The sequence below is a fragment of the Apus apus genome, chromosome 2 (assembly GCF_020740795.1).
Source record: "Apus apus isolate bApuApu2 chromosome 2, bApuApu2.pri.cur, whole genome shotgun sequence".
Lineage (NCBI taxonomy): Eukaryota > Metazoa > Chordata > Aves > Apodiformes > Apodidae > Apus > Apus apus.
In genome coordinates, this window is record NC_067283.1 from 107,817,689 (window position 1) to 107,837,387 (window position 19,699).

General features: G+C 41.3%; 1 protein-coding gene across 3 annotated transcripts in view; it reads left to right on the top strand.

The window, feature by feature from the left end:
• Positions 1–358: 358 nt before the first annotated feature.
• The window catches only part of MIB1 (MIB E3 ubiquitin protein ligase 1), a 93,134-nt gene continuing 73,793 nt past the window's right edge, over positions 359–19,699 (top strand). For 2 of the 3 annotated variants that reach the window (XM_051612752.1, XM_051612751.1), the window contains exons 1-4: positions 360–899; positions 11,401–11,572; positions 13,843–13,972; positions 15,358–15,462. In XM_051612752.1, coding sequence (XP_051468712.1) covers positions 671–899; positions 11,401–11,572; positions 13,843–13,972; positions 15,358–15,462 — 636 coding nt within the window. In that variant the 5' untranslated portion in view covers positions 360–670. Of the gene's footprint in view, positions 900–11,400; positions 11,573–13,842; positions 13,973–15,357; positions 15,463–19,699 lie in introns of all 3 variants that reach the window. The other variant, XM_051612753.1, reaches the window with a different exon arrangement.

The following is a 19,699-nucleotide window of genomic DNA, read 5'->3' on the forward strand; positions in this document are numbered from 1 at the left end:
GGCGCTCGGGGAAGCCTGCTCGCTCACCAGCTGCCGCCCGTCACCTTCAGCGCCGCCCAGAGCGGAGCTGGAGGAGCCCCGCTCCCCTCCGCTGGCAGGGATGCACCCGCCAACACCCCCGGCTCCCGCCCCGGCTCCCGCCCCGCTTCCCGGGCCGCGGGGGGAGGGAGGCGGCGCGGCCGGCCCGCCCGCTCAGTGCCCCCCCCGGCTCGGCAGGTGGCGCTAGAGCGCCGCGGCCGCCCTGCCCGCTCCTGCCGCGCCGCGCCTGCGCGGAGGCGCCGAGCGCATGCGCAGAGCGGGGCGGGAGGCGGGCGCTCCCGCCGGTCTCCCTGGTGCCGCCGCCGCCGCGGTTCCCGGATGTAGCGGCGGGGGCTGGGCCGGAGCTGGGCGCGTAGGCGGGGCGGGGGAAGGGCAGGGAGCCGGGAGGAGCGCCGTGCGGGGGCTGCCGCCCGCCGGCTCCCGCCGCCCCCTCGGGAGGGTCCCGCCCTCGTCCCTGCCCCGCTCAGCGCCGCGTCAGGACTGCCCCCCGTTCCCCTCCCTCGCCGCACCGGTCCCGGCGGCCTCGCTGCCCGCGCCCGGGGCAGCCGTCCCCATCGGGGCCCCGCTCCGCCGCCTGCGGGCTGCGCGGCCCCCGCAGCCCCCGGGCCCGGGCCCGCCGGGCGCCGCCGGGATGAGCAGCTCGCGGAACAACCGGGTGATGGTGGAAGGAGTCGGGGCCCGAGTGGTCCGAGGCCCGGACTGGAAGTGGGGGAAGCAGGACGGCGGCGAGGGCCATGTGGGCACCGTCCGGAGCTTCGAGAGCCCCGAGGAGGTGGTCGTGGTGTGGGACAACGGAACGGCCGCCAACTACCGCTGCTCCGGGGCCTACGACCTCCGCATCCTGGACAGCGCGCCCACCGGTGAGCGGCGGCCGGGGGCGAGGGGAGGGAGGGAGGGAGGGGGCGGCCCCCCCGCCCTGTGCCTTCCTCGGGCTGCTGTGGGGAGGGGGGGAACACGGCAGCCGAGAGCCCCCGCTGCGGGGCGAAGGGCTGGGCCCGTCCTTGGGGAGGAGAGCTCCCCTCTGCCTTGTCGGCTCTGCGGGGGGAGAGTCTGCTGCCCTCCGGCTGCGCGGGGGTGTCCCTGTGCGTGTGTGTGCAGAGGTGCACGCTGCTGCGGGATAAACAGGCAGCGTGTGGCCGTGGCGGGAGGAGAAGTTGTCCTGGGACTGGTAGATCGTGTGTAGGCAAAGCAAAAAAAGGGATGACCGTCGGGAGCAGGCTCCCGGCGTGCTGCTGGTGGGAGAGGGGAGGCAGGGGAGGGTGGGAACCGAGACGGTGGTGCCTCACGGGTCTTTTGTTTTGGTTTTTCTCCAGCCCTCGCCGCGTCCGATTTGTATTTCAGAGCCGTTTTGTAAAATGGTGGCAGTCATTCTGAGCCGAATACCGGGAGGATTGCAAAAAAAGTGTGGCGCCTTTTTTGCTAAAGATTACGTGGAGTGGTTGAAATAGGGTTTTGTCTCGTGATCTGCGTGTTGCCTTTTATCTGTATTGCCAGACCTGTTGTAAAATAGCTAAAGTCCTAGAAAAGGAGTGTATTCGTTCAGTCTTTTAATTACTTGGATGCTCGATATTTATGCTTTAAATTCAGTCTGTTCGGACAATGGGTTTAGATCTGCACTGGCATTATGCGGCAGTGTTAGTGTTGCAAACACTGCAGGGTTCATTTCAGCACCTGTTTTTACAGTGGAAACTCACGGAGAAAAAGATATTGTTCAGTTTCATCAGAAATATAGTGAGGTGGTTTGGGACCAGGCAGGATTGTGTCAATAATGAGGTGATTGGACCAATTTGTAGGGTTACTTAGATGTACTGTTTCTGTAATGTGTTTTTCATTTGGAATATGATGGAGAAGAGAGACCATCTTTGAGCTGGCTGTGTGTAGTGTTACAGAAAGGGGAATTACAGCAGTGGGTTGAAGAGACAGAATCATGGAATCGACTCTTAATTACAAAAATTTTGCTAAGGGAAAAACCCACACCACACATGGCATGGTGACCCTTTGAGATGGATTTAAATTTTCTGTGTCAGTGTATCTTCCTCTTGCCTGGCTGTTTGTTTGTTTGGGGTTTTTTTTGGGTGGTTGTTTTGGGGGATCGAGGCTGCTAAAAAGAGTGCAAAATCTTTTTGAAATGGACCTTGGAACAAGAGATTGAGAGGAGTCTTTCAAGTTGTCTGTCCTTGTCTTGCAGATGTTTAGCTTTATAACTTCACCTGCATTTGATGTCCTGTAGAAACCAGTGGGACTACTTCTGCTTAAAACTGAAGTGTATGTATGAATGTTGAGTATGAGCCTTGAATGCTCATTATTCTAGCTCTGCTTGATGTATTTGCAAGCTGACAGTATCCTGTTAACTGCATCTGGAAGCCTACACTTCATTCTCAGTTTTGTGTCCCTGGTTTTTGTTTCGGGTGCTTTATTCTATACTTCCATATTAGAATTTAAATTTCTGCTTCAGGTAGGACTATGTATATTGCTTTGGGGAAAAGCTCTTGAATATTGCTGTTTTCAGGCTTTGGAAAATGGTATTTCTCTCCCTGAGGCTTCTGGCCAGCCATGCTTCATCCTCACTTGAACTGCTGCATGGAGATACCCAGGGTTGGTTTTCACTAGAGGGAGTTATGTTTGAGGTCACTGTTCCCTGGAGATAGGAAGAGTAAAAATCTGTAAAGTAGAAGCAGCAGAAGGGAAGCACTGTGCAAAGTTAATGGAATTAGGATGCTGTCAGTTTGGCTGAAATCCTGGTTTTACTACTGATTAAGTTTGTCTCCCTGGGCAAATCACCTCCCTTCTTCAGTTTTCCACCGTTTTGTAATTATTTATTTTCTCCATAGTAGTGTGACCCTCTGTTGTTCAGAATAAGGGATTCTGACTGGATGATTATTTCATACTATCTCTAGGTGCATTTAGATAATTTTGATATAAATAGTTAGACAAAAAGTGGCATTAGGTGACAAATTTTTAACTGTAGTATTAATAGTGCTCTGGAGCAGGAAATGTTAGAAAATATGGGGGAATTATTGGTTTGGTGATACTTAAACACTGTTAAATTGTGACTTTTACAGTTTAAAATGAAAAAAAATTATCTGGTTCATAAATTTACAGTCATAGCACATTTTAGTGAGTTTATTTAAGCTTATATTGAGAATAAATAAAAAAATACAGCATTAGAAAGTAAAAATAGATTGTTGCTGGGAGTTGTTTTTATTAGGTACTCAAACTCAGACTTGATTATAAGTTCTTAAAAGTGGTGCTTGCAGCCAAAGTTGCTACTTTGATGATTTTGAGGCCTGTGCATCCAGAAACAGTAGCGATGGGTCAGGAACCCCTTGTGTAACAGAAGTAAAGTTAGAAGCTCATTCCTTTAAAAAAAACCCCAACAAACCGAAGTTTGTTGTGCATATATGTTTATGCCTTTCCTTTAATGCCAGAACAATGTTTCCTAAACTTCAGGATGTATTGTTGTGTTTTAATGATTGTAGGCTGTTAACAGCATTGCAAAACTGTTAAGATTTTCTAGAACTTGAATAGTGTTAGTACTAAGTTTTGGGGTGGTCTTTACATTAAAAAATCATTGATTTATATGAAGTGTCCCTTGTGAACTATTTGCTCCAGATGTAGTCATTTGGGAAATGAATAATTTATGGTAGGAAGGTGTTTTGTGTTTTGTTTTTTTTTTCAGTTATGTCTGCCAAACTAACTGTTATTAGCTGCCCATTGGTGATCATATTTATACTGGCCAGCATTTCTTTAAGAAAGACAGTGATTGCGAAGAATTAGTAAATTTAAGAATCTGAAACAAAAAGGAATTTAATTTAGAAGAGGGGAAACTTCAATTAGATCCTGCATAGTGGGCTTCTAAATGAAGTGGTCAGCTGTGAAACATTAGCAGTATGGTATGGTTGCTTGATGACTTTCAAATAAATCTGGATCTTACTGTAAAAGGGCCTTTTACCAACATCTAGGAGTCCTGAGAGATCTCTTTTTCTGGTAGTATTGTGGAAAAGAAACATAAAAGAGTAGTTTTCTGATGGGCTTAACAGAAGCTAAAAGTAATTAACCCTAAGCTTTATGTTTAGAAGGGAAGGTAGCCTTTTGCCAGAGGTAAAGGCTGTATAGTAGCGTGTTTTTAGAGAGCCGTCCTGACTGTCTTCACATAATACTCATGATCATTATAGAAACTTTGTGTATTTATTCTCTTTCTGAATATTTGCTTTCTACAAAGCTTAGGCAAAAATTTGCTTGTCCTCCATTTCGTCTTTTGTATGATTGGTTCAAGGTAACAATCTTATTTTCCTGCTTAAAATATGTACCTAATTTTGAGTAAGGGGAAGATGAAGGAGGAGCTGGGGTCAGGAAATGGAATCTTGATGTTGAACTATCCTGCAGCTAGAGTGAGTGTCTGTCTGGTGTGGAAAGCTGTATGTATCTGCTGTATTCTGCTAATATGGAAAATTTAGGTGTTATCTGTTAAAGATCTGAATGGCTTTCTGTACTTGTATTAATAGTTTTCTGTAGCCTGAAGAGTTGCATAAATCATCATGAAGTCATACATGTTGGAACATTTTAAAAGATAGACCACCTTGGATTATTTATCCCATGTATTTGTTTATTTGTTCTTGCTTTTAGCACATCAAGTGTAATTTCAGGCAAATTGTCTTAGTCAAGACTTTTTGTGGCTATTTGTAAATACTTAAAGAACCTCTCAGAAGTAAAAAACCTAATAGCTCCATGAACAGTGGTATGTGGGAAGCCTGTTTTTTTTTAAATGAACATGTCCTTTGTTCTTTCTGCCCTTCCCCCATGTCTCCTACACAATCCTTTCCCTCCTCATGTATCTTGCAATACCCTTACCAGATAGGACACTTGCTTTGGCAAGTCTGGAATCTCTTGTATATAATAATTGGCCAGCTGGCTGCTGCCAAACAGGGTATTTAACAGATGACTTATGTTTATGGGGACGCTAATTTGAGTTTTAGAATTTATTGTAATCTGGTTAATCTCAAAGAATTCTTTGTTCTCAGTTTGCATGGAGTCTGGCCATAGTGTAAAAATTACCTAGAATGGAAAAGTGGGAAGAAAAAAATATTTCTGTAGCCTTTTTTTTTTTTTTATTGGGGTGTAAATGAATCAGTTTTTGAAGCAGTTTATGGTATCCCTTGCCTGATAATAGTATTGTCACTATGATATGAGAAGATTTTGGTTTACTAGAGTTGTGGAGAATAACAAGTCCTTTAGCAACCAGATTTTTTAGGTTCTGAGAAATAATTGAAATCACTATTGTCTTCTGTGCTTGACAGGGAGTGGTATGGATATCCCTTGAACATCTCTTTTTACAGTTAAAATATTACTTTATTGTACAGTTGTATATTGTCACTTTTGAAAATTGTCTTTAATAAAAAAAAAATATTTATAACAAATTTGAATAGCAATTTGAGTAAAACTGCCTATATTTCCTTTTTCAGGTTTGAGGGTGAGCATGGGTTGCAAAAACTTGTAGGCAAGGGCTGTAAAATTGATGTATAATTGAGTGGTGACAGAGTGGTAGTGGGCCAGGTAATCTAGGGAAGATTTGAGGATAGATTACAAAAGTGCAAATTACTATGGCAGAGACATAGGAAACTAATATGAGATGCAAATAGTAAAAACGTGAATGGTAAGTGGAGGTCAGGAATACTGGATTTTATGGTGTACTAAGGTTGGAGGGACATCAGGAAGTGACAGCTATTTAAAAAGTGAATTGAAAGACACCATATCAGTACTGATGAGCATTCAGTCCACTGGGCTAGTTGGAAATATCAGAAATAATGACACCTTCCCTTCGGCCGATTGTGTGCAGTGCCAACATTGTGTCCTTAGTACTGAATTTTGCTGAGTAGATGGTGATGAGTAGATGGAGACTACAGAAATGGAGGTTGTCCCTTTGCAGTGCAGGGAGGGTGGAGCAGATATCCACACTGTAGCCTTTGAGGGACCCCATGCTGGAGCAAGTGAATATGCCCTTAAGGAAGCGGCAGCTCATGGAGAACCCATGCTTGAGCAATGTTTTCCTGAAGAATTGCAGCTGTGGAGAGGAATCATGCTGGAACAGGGGGAAAGTGTGAGAAGCTGTTATGGACTGACCGTAACCCCCCATTTCCCATCTTCCCCGAAATTTCTTTACCACAAGGGTTGTCAGGCACTGGAGCAGGCCACACAGGGCAGTGCTTGAGTTACCATCCCTGCAGGTATTTAGAACACATGCAGAGGGACATGGTTTGATGGTGGACTTGGCAGTGTTAGGTTAGTGGTTGGACTTAATGATCTTAAAGGTCTTTTCCAACCAAAACAATTCTATGATTCTATCTATCCTAGGGAGAAGTTGGGAATGAAGGAGCGCAGTTGAGTCTGGGAGAACAGGGATTGTAGGGAGAAGGTGTTTTAGGTTTTGTCTTTCTCACCATCTCTTTTTTTTTTTTTTTTTTTTAATTGGGCAATAAGTTTAATTTTCCTGTCAAGTCAGTTTTGCCTGAGATGGTAATTGTTAAGTGATCTCACTTTTATCTCAACATGTAAGCTTTTTCACTCCCTGTTCTGTTGAGGAGGGGAAGTGAGAGCCGTTGCCTGGGCATCTAGCAGCTGGCCAAAGTCAACCCACCGTACTCCTGTACCTATAATATCTCACTCAACTTAAAAAAAAAAAAAAGAGAGAAAAAAAAATCCTTTCAACGGTCTTTAAAACATACTATTAATTTAAATAGTGCATTTTGTTTGTATTATGAGCATGAATAAGAGTTTATCTCTCGCATTTTGCGATCCAGTAGTAGCACCTTATTTTATCATCATCTTTTTGGCAGATGAAGTTAAAACTCTCTTAGTGTACTGTCACCAGAGGCATGCACATGTACTTCTCCCTCCAGATCTCTAGTGCGGTGGTTAAACATTCTGTAGCAGGATTACTTGCCTGCTCCTGCCCTGCAATTCTTTCTTAGTCATGCCAACAGTGTTGTGTAGCACTACAGAGAGCAGGACTGAGAAACCAATCCAGCTGAATATTTTTCCTTCTGACTGTTTTTAAGCTGGGTATGTCTCTTGATCCAGTTTTCAGCTCATCTCTGTAAAAACCTTTTGCTACCATATAGGAGAGGAGGCCTGGAGGAGGGAAGACTCTTCACTATTCAATGAAGTGCATTACGAAGAGTATGTCCAGCCAATCAAGGGAGGTTCTCCTCCCCCTCTACTCGGCCCTGGTGAGACCTCACTTGGGGTTTTGTGTCCAGTTCTGAGATCCCCAGTTCACGCGGGACAGGGATCTACTTGAGAGAGTCCAATGGAGGGCTATGAGGATGATTAAGGGACTGGAACACCTGCCTTACAAGGAAAGGCTGAGAGACCTGGGGCTTTTCAGTATAGAGAGGAGGAGACTGAAGGAGGATCTCATTAATGTCTATAAATACACAAAGGCTAGGCATCAAGAAGGCAGGGACAAGCTCTTTTCACTTGTGCACTGTGATAGGATGGGGGGCAATGGATTCAAACTCGAGCACAGGAAGTTCCACCTCAACATGAGGAAGAACTTCTTTACTGTGAGGGTTACAGAGCACTGGAACTGGAACCAGAGAGGTTGTGGAGTCTCCTTCTCTGGAGACTTTCAAGACCTGTCTGGATGCCTTTCTGAGTGATCTGCCCTAGTTGTGGTTTGTTGTTTTTGTGTTTTTTTTTTTTTTTTGATCCTGCTCTCTGGCAGGGGGGTTGGACTCGATGATCGTTGGAGGTCCTTTCCAACCCCTAATATTTTGTGATTCTGTGAATGTAAAGAATGGAGCAGCATGGTCAGGTGAGGCATGCACTGGAACGAGTGTTGCTGCTGAAATCGTGTGTCAGGGAATGGATGAAGAAGGGCTGTGTCTGTTGCAGTGATGGTTAGGGATCTGTGAGAGATACGACTCTTGTTCAGAGGCTCCAAATACAGATGTGTGCTGTCCTTTTTGAAGTTCCAGACACTGTAGTCAATAAAATGGCTTTTTTGTTAATCATCTTTCCTAAGGAAGTTTTTTTGAGTTCTTTCACAGCAGCTTTTGCCTGACTGGCTAGAAATGTGTAGTTTTTATTTAAGTTCACTGTGGGATGACCTAGTTCTGTATTACATGACTCCTGATTATACCTATCTTTTGCCCTCTTTCCTACTGCTTGGACAAACTGAAAAATCCTGCAGGACCCAATTCATTGATCCTGTTACATCCAGAATAAATACGATCCTTGGCAAACTTTCTTCCCTTACGTTTAGCAACTGTTAGAATAATTCCAAAGATATGTTACTTCTCTGTTTCTATGTGAAATACCAATTTAGCAATCAATTAGAAAAAAAGTAAAATAAATACCACCCCTTAACCCCAAGTGCCATAACCAAGGCAACAAAACAGTAACAGGTTATCTGGGTCTTTGTAATGCACCTGCTCTTGAAGAAGACCAAATTAGTACCAAATGGTTCAATACAATTCATGGCAGTGAGCCACTTTGAGATCATAGAACTATAGAATGGTTTGGGTTGAAAGGGACCTTAAAGAACACTTTGGGGGGGGGGGGCGGAGGGTATTCACAGCTTCTTTGGGCAACCCGTGCTAGTGTCTCACCACCCCCACACTAAAGAATTTCTTCCTAATGCCTTCCAGTTTAAAGCTATTACTTCCTGCCCTATTCCTACAAGCCCTGGTAAAAGTCACTCTCCAATTTTCTTGTAGCCCCCTTCAGATTCTGGAAGGCTGCTGTAAGGGCTGCAATAGCTAATCATAGAGCTCATAGCTAACTCTATTTTTTTGAGTATTACAGTTAATCAACACCACCAGACATCAAAGTCTCAATGTAGGTAACAAGAAAGATAGCTTTCACCTGGATGTTAATCCTCCATGTTGAGAACAAGGTCATTGATGGAGTTGTGTGTGTGGGAGAAAATGTGTGAGTGATTTTCAAGTTCTTGTTTTGTAGAAAAATAGCAGTTTTAGTTGTTGCTACCAGGTAGCAAGTAGTTCTTAAGTACAGAAGGTTAGTTAAAAAGAATGATTATGTTATACAAGGTGTGTTGTTTGGCAGTTGGAGTTGGCAAATAGCATTATGGACTGTAGGACTTGTCTGTGCCATACCTTCAAAATTTCAGCGACAGACTTTATGGTCAAGGTATGGATACTGCCTTAGTCATGACCTGCTCCAGGAATTACAGTGGTCATTTAGTAATGTCAGCAGTTTCAGGGTTTTCGTTGTCACTGAAGAGCTGCACAGATCTTTGTGGTGGTATGTGCAGCCTTTGTTTCAAATGTCTTGCCTTTTCCAGCCTCAACTAAATATTTATTCTATGCATCAGGAAAATTTTTTATCATGATGCGAGAAATCTTCCTAAATACATTTATAATCAAGGCTGGAAGAGGGTGGACTGAGAAGCCTCCTTGGTTAGGAAAAATGATAACACCAGATGATTTTGCTGGCATTCAGAGAGACTTTGGTAAGCTGGAGAAATGGGCCAACAGGAATCTCATGTAATTCAGCAAAGGGAAAGGCTGAGTCCTGCACCTGAGGAGCACTGACCCATGCACCAGTACAAGCTGGCATAACTGGCTGGAGAGCAGCTTTGCAAGGGAAGGACTTGATTGGTCTCAGTGGACAACCAAGTGAATATGAGCCAGCAATATGCCCTGTGGCAGTGAAGGCCAATGGTATCCTGGGTGCATTAGGAGGAGTGTTGCCAGCAGGTCAAGGGAGGTGTTCCTTCCCATCTGCTCCATACTGATGAGGCTACACCTGGAATACTGCATCCAGTTCTGGACTCCTCATTGCAAGAGAGACAGGAGCACAGTGTGTCAAGCAAAGGGGTGCAAATGTGTTCTAAGGGATCTTAAGACATCTGCTATGAGGAGAGGCTGAGGAATTTTGTAGTGTTTAGCCTGGAGAAGAGACAGCTCAGGGAGGTCTTAACAGTCTATGTAAATACCTGGTGAAGGTTGTTGAGAGGATGAAGCCAGGCTTTTCTCAGTAGTTTTGAGTGACAGCACAAGAAACAATGGGCGCAGATTGAAATACAGGAATTTCCACTTAAGCATAAGAATAAATATTTTTACTCTAGAGGAGATTGAACACTGAAACAGGCTGCATTGTGAAGTCTGCATTCCTGGAGGTGCTCAGAAACTGATTGGATGTAGTCTTGGGCAGCTGGTTCTAAATTAGCCTTCTTTGAGCAGTGGTGATTGGAGTAGGCAATCTGCAGAGGTTACTTCAAGCTTCATCTATCGTGTGATTCTATGAAACGGTCAGACAGGAAGGCATTTCCTTCAGTTTTGCCTCTCCAGCTGTTGGTTTTTCTTCGCTGGAGGTGGCTCAGCTGTTGGACACAGTGACTAATAGGTTTAAAGTGAATTTGGCAGTCATTTCCAAAAGCAAGGAAATGACTGGAGGAAAAAAACAAACCCACATTCTTTTTGCTTATTAATTTCAGAGTGACCTGTTGTTTTGTTTGATTTTTTTTTAAGGGTGAAGGACTGGGAAAGTTCAGTGTTACTTCAGCCTTTTAGTGCCCATTTTTATCTTGTGCTACAAACTGAACGCCAGTGTTTCTCTTTTGTTGCTCAATTTTTTCCAAACAGCAGCAGCATTTGACTTTTTTTAAAAAAATAAATAAACTTGTGGCTGTTCACTGTATTCAGAGGGAGTAGATGGAAACTGTGACTGATCACTTTCACTCTTCTGTAGCTCTGCAGAGCTGTAGGAGTAAGTAGTCTTGAGAATTCAGTTTTTGTGAACAGCTGGGCAGATGATGTGCTGGTCTGTCTTTGGCACTTTTTTTTTTTTAAAAAAAGCAAAAAGCAGTAAAATGCTTAAAAAATGGTAACAGATTTTAATGAAGATAATGGCATCTATCCAAGAGAGCTTAGTTTTTTCCTATATATAAAAAAAGAAGAGTTAAGCACTTTTCCAGTATGCAAAATGTGTAAGTCAAACCAATGATTTTTAAACTGTCATGCACAGTTGCACATAGTAGTCTTTGTGATATCAGTTGTGTTGATAGTCTTAATCCAGAGATAAAATTACAGATTGCCTGTGTAATTTGGTACATGTATTTCTTACCCTTTACTTGTAGCTAAAGAACTTCTCATTTTCTTTCTCTGATTTGTATGGATGAAAAAAAATAAACATAGTTTTCTCAGCTTTTTGAGCTGAGAAAAAGAACATTTCAGGAAGAGGCTGACAACTGGAGATATGAGGTGAAGTCCATTATCAGTACATCATCAGACAGGGTATCACTAGCAGCCTTTCTTTATTGTTAACTTTTTTTGTTTCGAGTTATAATGATCTGATATAACAAAGTTGTTAGTCGTATTTTTCTTTTTCTCCCCACAGGTATCAAGCATGATGGGACAATGTGTGATACTTGTCGGCAGCAACCCATCATTGGCATCCGATGGAAATGTGCTGAATGCACTAATTATGACTTGTGCACAGTTTGCTATCACGGGGACAAACATCACTTGAGACATCGTTTTTACAGGATTACCACACCGGGAAGTGAAAGGTGAGACATTTTTTTTTCCGCCCACAATACTAAATAGGAACAGTTAATTGTGGTTCACTTTTAAGCTGCAGATTTGGTTACTGAAATTTGGATTACGTGAGATAGTGGCTTGAGTTGTAGATTCTGTTTATTGTTCTGCTTCTTTGTGTGGAAGGGCAGTTAGAACGGATCTTTGGAACTTGGAAAATGTGGAAATTTTTGGAAAAAAGGAGTACAGTAAAAAAGTTATGATATGATTATTCAGGTTTTTAATTTTGTTCAGTCTTCCTAGTTCTTGTGTTATCATATAGTAGCTTTAAAACAAAGGCAATTAATTATCTTTCCACTATGTATAACCACAAAATAATTTGTCATTGAATTTCGGAACATGAAAGTTTAATTAGGTTAAAAAATGGTGTGGATAGATTGAAGAAAATAGACTCCTTGTGGGCTATGAAAAATGGGATGATCTGTAGACAAAACCTTTTACTTGAACTGTTTAAACTGCTTTCTACAGAAAGCAGAAAAAACATATTGTGAAGGGTTGTTCTACCCTTGCCCTGGTTTTCATGTTCTTTTCTTACGCATCTGTTATTGTCTCCTAGTGAAGAACCCTGAACAAAATTGGCATTTAGTGTGTTCGTGCAGAGCTGTTCTTGTGTTCTTTAAATTACTTGTCTTAACTCCAAAGCCCCTCAATGTCATGATTTGTCTACCAGTTAAGTGAGAACAGTGATATTTACCTATTTACTTGGAAAGCGACAGTAAAAGTGTCGTGTAAAGGCTACATGCTGTGATATCACCTCTGCTAATTCTCCAGAATGTTCTTTCATTAAATCATTGCAAGCTTTTTTATTAGATACAAAACTCAGTTAAATGTGATGTGTATAAGACAACATTCACTTGCTCTTCTTGGAGAATCAAGATTTACAAATATGTTGCAATTCAGTAACGTGCTTTTACAGTTAAGGGAAGCAGTTGGAACATGCTTGTGTCTTACCTTGTAGGGACTGTGTTTATTTTCTAAAACATTTGCATTGAAGTTTAACTGTGGCTCAAATGCCCAGGTTTGTGGCTTAATCAAAAAGTAACTTCTGTTTTTTGAGATTAATGCCAGCAGATCTAGGTGCCAAATAGATGGCATAAGCTTAGTGCCTCAATTATGATGTTTAATGTGGAACAAGACTTACCCGTTGGATCCAAGAGTAGAAAGTGCTGGGGTAGTATCATTAATAGATAATAAATAACAAAATAAGAATCTGTTTTTCTATTAATTTCTTTTTTAAAAAATCTCATTGCTTTTGAGAATGCATGCCAGACATCTTTTTTTCTTTTCACTGAAATTTACTATTCTGTGGTGGTGTATAAATAATAACTTTTAGTTTTTGAGATTATATGCAATGTGTAGAGTTGCAGGAAATCTTTTGCATCTTGTCACTTTCTCTGTATCTCTGGATACCCACACAGCTCTGGTTTGCAGCTCTTATCTAGAAGTAAGCTTCATCTGCCAAGTAGCTGTTTCTATTGGATCAGACTTAGCTGAAAAAAACTGATTAAAGTTAACTGTTTGAGGGAGGAGAGAAGGATAAATAAGTGCTATTGAAATGGAAATGTGTATCATAGGGAAAATGGTAAGAAGCATCTAAGTATGTTTGGATGAAGAAAAGCCTAAGTTCTACGTATTTTATTCTTGAATCTGGGTTATTATATGAGCAGCATACCAAAGCAATGTATGCCTCAGTTTTGTTGGTGTTGAGATCTTTCTCAAATGCTGCTATAAACAACACATCTTTGTGTTTCCTATCACTCTTTTGTATTACTTCTATAAAAATGCATAATTTTTCCATGTGCTCTTTGCATTGATTCTCAATTTAACTTTTTCCTTGTCTGCCATCTGCTGGGTGTTAAAAGCTTAGCAGGAGGGTGATAAACTTCCTGGAAAGGTCAGGAAATAGGAGGATTTTCAGCTGAAAAATACTTTTTTCCTGTCATGAAGTAAGAAAGTAAGTAAGTGGTTACAACATCATTGCTGGTAGTAGGAAGTTTAGAGAAGAAATCATAATTAAAATTAAAAACTAATTACAAACATACAACAAATCAGATTTAGAAAAATCACTTTTAATCTTAGGGGCTTCTGTTGAAGTTAAGAATGGACGTGATTCATACACTGAAATCTGCTTGTGGGGTTTTTTTTTGTTTCAAGATGCTCTCCTTCCTTCTTACCCCTAAGATTAGTTCTGGACTTTCTTTATTATGTTGACATATGTGGGTTCTTCTTTTAATAACTTCAGGGTATTGTTGGAGTCTCGCCGTAAATCAAAGAAAATTACAGCAAGAGGAATCTTTGCAGGTGCCAGGGTGGTGCGAGGAGTTGACTGGCAATGGGAAGATCAAGATGGTGGCAATGGGCGTAGAGGAAAGGTAAAAATATAACTGGTTTAAAGGAGAGGATGCATTTCTGCATGCTTATGTGAAAGCTGCAGTGGCCTTCCTAATGGTAAAGAAAAAGTGTGGCTATGAAAGTTACTATTTTAATTTACTGGATGTTTTATTCTGAGGTGTTCAAACATATAGAAAGAGGAGGGGATGTAAACTAGGACCAGTTCTTTTACATTTAATGTTATAATTTTATAATACCAGCAGAAAACTTAAAATTACTGAATTTTTGTCTTGGTTGTTCTGTTTAAGACTGGCTAGTAATCTTGGGTATATATCAACATTGCTAGAGAACTGTTATAAAAGCAGCTTTCAAGAATAGTCCTTTCTGGTTATCACTAAGTCTTGCTGCTTGTGAATCAGCATATGTATGTATCTCTTACTCTTGGTTTTTAGTGCTTGCATCTTGCATTTTTGTTTTTCATTTAATCATTCCAGGGACTTTTCCAGTTTAAAATTTAAAATTTTGCAAGTGTTGGATGTTATATTACTCACTTTGGACATTCTGAGTGTTTTTGATAAAGCTGTCTATGTATTGAAAATTGCATGTAATGATATGTTGCTGTTCATAACATCCTCAAATTTTCTGCTTACAACTTATATTCACCTTGAGAGCTAATGAAAGTTTGTTAGAAGTATGAAGATACAGCAGGGAGTGTAAAATATGCTGTGACTCTTATCACCAAATATGAGATGTCCTAGAAGGAGAATCGAATGCCCTTGTATTTGGATGAACTGGTGTTTTTTGTTGAGTTTATTTTTAGTGCACTTAAGCAGTATTTAAAAGAAAGTGAAAAGGTCCTGAATGAGATCTTTAGCCTATTTTATATCCTAGACGGTTACAGAAGGACTTTTGGGGATTTAATTTTGGATTTTATGGAAAAAATATTTATTGAGGTGATAATTTATTATTGTGCATTTATTTATATTCTTTATTATATCTATTTATTGAGATTATTAATTTCAGTCTCTTAAAGCAAGGAATATACAGATGCAGCTTTTTCATCTAGATTATTTATCCCTTGCTGTGGACTTGCCAAGATATTCTGAAATCTCTGAAACTTTGCAAAATAAGTGCATTAACATAAAATAAATTTTTACAGTTCAAATTTTGTTCTCTACTTGCATGGTTAGATTACCTACCAAATGTAGAAAAGAAAATAGGCCCACAAAGCATTTATTCAGGCTGCTCTCTTATTAAAGATACCTAGAGAACACTTGTATGAAACAAAAAACAACTTCACAATAAATTTTTTTAAATTCAGTAAAACTGCTGTGTCCTAAATTATTCTGAAGAGATTAATTAAGGATTTAGGTTCAAATTGTGTCTTTGTTCTAGAAACAGTTTTCTTATTTTTAAAACTAAATAGGTAACTGAAATCCAAGATTGGAGTGCCTCGAGTCCGCATAGTGCAGCATATGTTCTTTGGGACAATGGTGCTAAAAACCTATACAGAGTTGGCTTTGAGGGCATGGTAAGTACAAAAGAACACAAAGGGTAATATGCATGATGGGGGAAGGGTAATAAGAATAAATTGTTGTGCTTTATTATCCTGCTTTTGTATATCCTTTGTCAGTTTGCATGCTATTAGTCAGGTCATTGTGAATACAGCTGTATGGATCATGAATATGTATTAAGAAGTTTGATCTGAAAACTTATAAAATATGAATAACTTAAAATGGGGGACTGGTTTCTGCCAGAGTATAATAAATGTTTACATTGCATACATGATTTTCTTACTATGCTACTACTGTGCTTAAATGAAAATTCAGAAAAGAAGCTTAGTCATGAACTTTTTTATGACCACATTTCTTTAACTCTTGAACTCTTTAGTTCACCTCAAATTTTGGTGTGATTACTGCAAGATTTGCAGTTTTCAAATTATTGGCAACACTCGGAATCCTTTGGAGAGCAATTTTTTTGTCAATGGAAAGTTACAACCTTAATTTGTTTTTAGCACTGGTTTTTTTCATGTTTTGCTTCCTAGCTTCTACAGCTACTTCTACAGCTTTAGAGAAAAAATGGTTCAGACTGTAGCCCAAGTCCTGTCTGTTGCTGGGTTTTCTTATCCTAATGCAGGTCAGGGAAAGGTTGCTTTGATTATCAACTGCTTATAACATCTTAATTAGCATTTTCTTTCCATGAATTTTGTTTGATGCAGAGGGACAACCATGTTAACTTAACATTGAAGTGTCATCTTGTCAGATGTGTATGAGTAGTAAAATGTTAAACAATGACTACTGGACTTCTGTGAAAGTAAAGTAGTTAGCCTTACATAGCCTCAATTGAAAGAAAGTGTACCTTTATAATAAAAAGGAAATACTAAATACCACTTCTGCAGTAAATACATATTTTAGTGTGAAGTTTAAAAAGAGTAAACATCTTTAGTGCAGGTCAGCTTTAATGATGCATTAAGATACTAAGCATAAAATATGTCAGTATTGAATTATGTGCTTCATGGTCCTACTCAGTTCTAAAGAAAATTCTTTATATACTGGCAAAAGAGGAAGAAAGTTAAATATAATATTATGTAGAATAATATCATGAAACTTATGGTTGGTGTCTTCCCCCTTACATTTAATTGTGATGCATGGAAAAAGAACACATTTAGAAAACCTAGGTAGAATGAGATACAGATAAATGGATTTTTTTGTTGTTGCAATTTCAGTTACTATGTTTAAGTTTGTGGACTGCATAGTAGGAGTGCTATGGAATCATTAAAGATTCTGTCTGACCTCTGAAAAAAACATTTAGAACAAGTTATATTCTGTTATAAGTATTCCCTTAATAATAAAAATATATTTATTATTTGTAAATCACCTATATTCTGTTGCAAAGCTATTGCCACATATGGAGGTTTTATATATTTGTAGAATACCTGATTAACTACTGTAACTGTAAATATGAATTGTTGAGGATTACACTTCACACGAGATATGAACAGATAGAAATATTTGGTCGGTCATTTAATTAACAACAAAAAGCTGTTAAAATGTGTGTGAAACTACATATATGTATTGTATATACAGAGGACAGTATGTAAGTAATAGGTGTACATACATCTCTATAAAATGGAAAATTGAGGCTTTATATGTAGTGCTTACCTGATTGTAATCCATTCCTGCAATAATTTTATGTTAGATACTTTTACCAAATGCAGTTTTCACTTCAGACAGAAATTATGCTTGGATATCAGTGAGAAATAGTAATTTGAATATAAAGCTAAATTTTGTAACATTAATTGCTTGCTAAGTGTACAATTATGATTATTTACTACAATTTATATGCTGTTATGTAAAGCTAATGAATAGACTGTTAGAAACTGCATATAAAGTTGAGGCAAACTTGTCTTGGGACTTAAAAATTGGTTAAGAATGTCCAGAGAATGTGGAATCAACAAAACACAGTGTGTGTGCCCATGTAAATACAGCTGGGAACAGAGCTCTACTTGCAAATGAATAACACTTGACTCAGACACAAATGGAGCTGATTAAAGAAACACAGCTTATTGTTCTAAGTCAGGGTTGCTTGTTTGATGGCTCACAGGCTGCATCTGGTCCTCAAAATTAATCTATCTGGCCTGCCAGCTTTTCCTTGGGAGAGACAAGGACTGGCTGGTGGGGCAGCAGGTGCTGGCTGAAAACTTGCATTGATTTGTGATCAGATCCTTAGAGTTTTTATTCGAGTTTGCTGTTGCTGTGTTTACGTATCAAGTGATTGAGAGGGGTGAATATTTCCTTTCTTTGTGAAGCCTGGCATTTAAATTTGGAAATTTCTGCTGCCACAGGCCACAAATTCCCAGCTAGAAATCTATTGTTGTTGTTGTTATTAATTATTGAGACCACGTGGCAGAGCGGAGAGCGGCAGCAGCAGGGGCCATTGCAGAGCGCGGCCCGAGCCGGCTGGAGTGGGTTGGCGCAAGCAGTTTAGTGTGGGTGTCTGTGAGGACACGCGAGGAGCAGCAAACAGCGCTTGCTTTCTTGTAGCTAGACAGACCATCATGGTCACAACAGAGCCACAAGCTGCAGTGAGGATGAATGTGGGAACTCAGACTGAGCTTTCCTGCAGACATGTGGCCATGCAGGTCTCTGGCTGCAGCGAATGCCTGAGCCTGGCACTGGTACTGGAGGGAGCCAGTGACACCGCGTGTGTGCTGTGTGAGCAAGTAAGGGATCTGCTCAGGCAGGTGGCTGAACTGAGGGGGGAGGTAGAAGGGTTAAGAAGCATCAGAAAACGCGAAAGCGAAATAGATTTGTGAAGCCACACCTGAAGGCAAGGGTAGAGGGAAGAAGTTCTTGAACAAGTGATGATGGATCCCCTCCTATCATCAGACAGAAGGAGGGAGCTCACAGGACAGGGAGGTCTGGAGGAAGGTCCCTCCTCAGAGAGGCAAGCAAAAACACTCACGGCCCCCCCCACCCTCCCAGTTGCCCTTTAAAAATAGGTGTGAGGCTTTGGAACTTCAGGGCCAGACAAAGGAAGATGGAGAGGTAGATCCATCTAGTGAATCACCTAGGGCTTGTCACTCACCCTCTCGCCTTAGGACTTCTTCAGCTAAGAAGAACAGTAATTATGGTGGGCCTCCCTTTTGAGGGGAACAGAAGGGCCCATTTGTCGACCAGACCCATCCCACAGGGAAGTCTGCTGCCTCCCTGGGGCTCAGATTAGAGATGTTAAAATGAAACTCTGATCTGGTGCAGCCCTCTGAGTACTGTCCACTGCTGGTTTTTCAGGCTGGCAGTGATGAAATTGTTACAAGGAGTTCAAGGGCAATGAAGAGAGACTTCAGGGCCCTGGGATGGCTGGTTAGGGGGTCTGGAGCACAAGTAGTGTTTGCCTCCACATCTGTTGCAAGAAAGGATGAAGAGAAAAACAGGACGACTCTGCAGATTGATGCATGGCTATGTGACTGGTGCCGTAGGCAGGGATTTGGGTTTTTTGATCACGGGCTGCTAAACGAGACACGTGGCCTGCTGGTGGCAGGTGGGATGCACCTGTCCCAGAGGGCCAAAAGGCTTTTGGGGCAGGAGTTAGCAGGGCTCATTGACAGGGCTTTAAACTAGATATGAAGGGGGAAGGGGAGATAACTGGGCCTGTCAGGGACAAGCCTAAAATGAAACATGCCAGGGCTTGAAGGATGGTGGGCTAGGGAGGACTCTCACTCTATTGTTTCATTTGAGAGAAAGGATGGATGTTTAGAAATCATGGAAGCAACCGAGAAGGGTCTGGTAAGAAGTGGAGCCCACAGTGGAAAAAAGGTGTTGGAATCATTAGCTCAGCTGAAATGCATCTATATCAATGCACGCAGTATGAGCAACAAACAGGGAGCCTGAAGCCATGACACACCAGGAAAACTATGACATAGTGGCTATCACAGAAATGTGGTGGAATGCATCACATAACTGGAGTGCCACAATTGATGGCTACAAGCTCTTCAGGAGGGAAAGAAAGGGAAGGAGAAGGGGTGGAGTGGCCCTGTATGTTAGAGAATGCTATGAGAGCTTGGAAATTAAGTACAGTCATGATAAGGTTGAGAGTGTTTGGATTAGGTTAAGGGCCAATAAAGCTGATGTCACTGTGGGAGTCTGCTATAGACCTCCCAACGAAAGCACTGAAGTGGGTGAAGCTTTTTATAAGCAGTTGGGAGAAATCTCCCAGTCACTTGCTCTTGTTTTTGTGGGGGTCTTTAACCTCCCAGACATCTGCTGGGA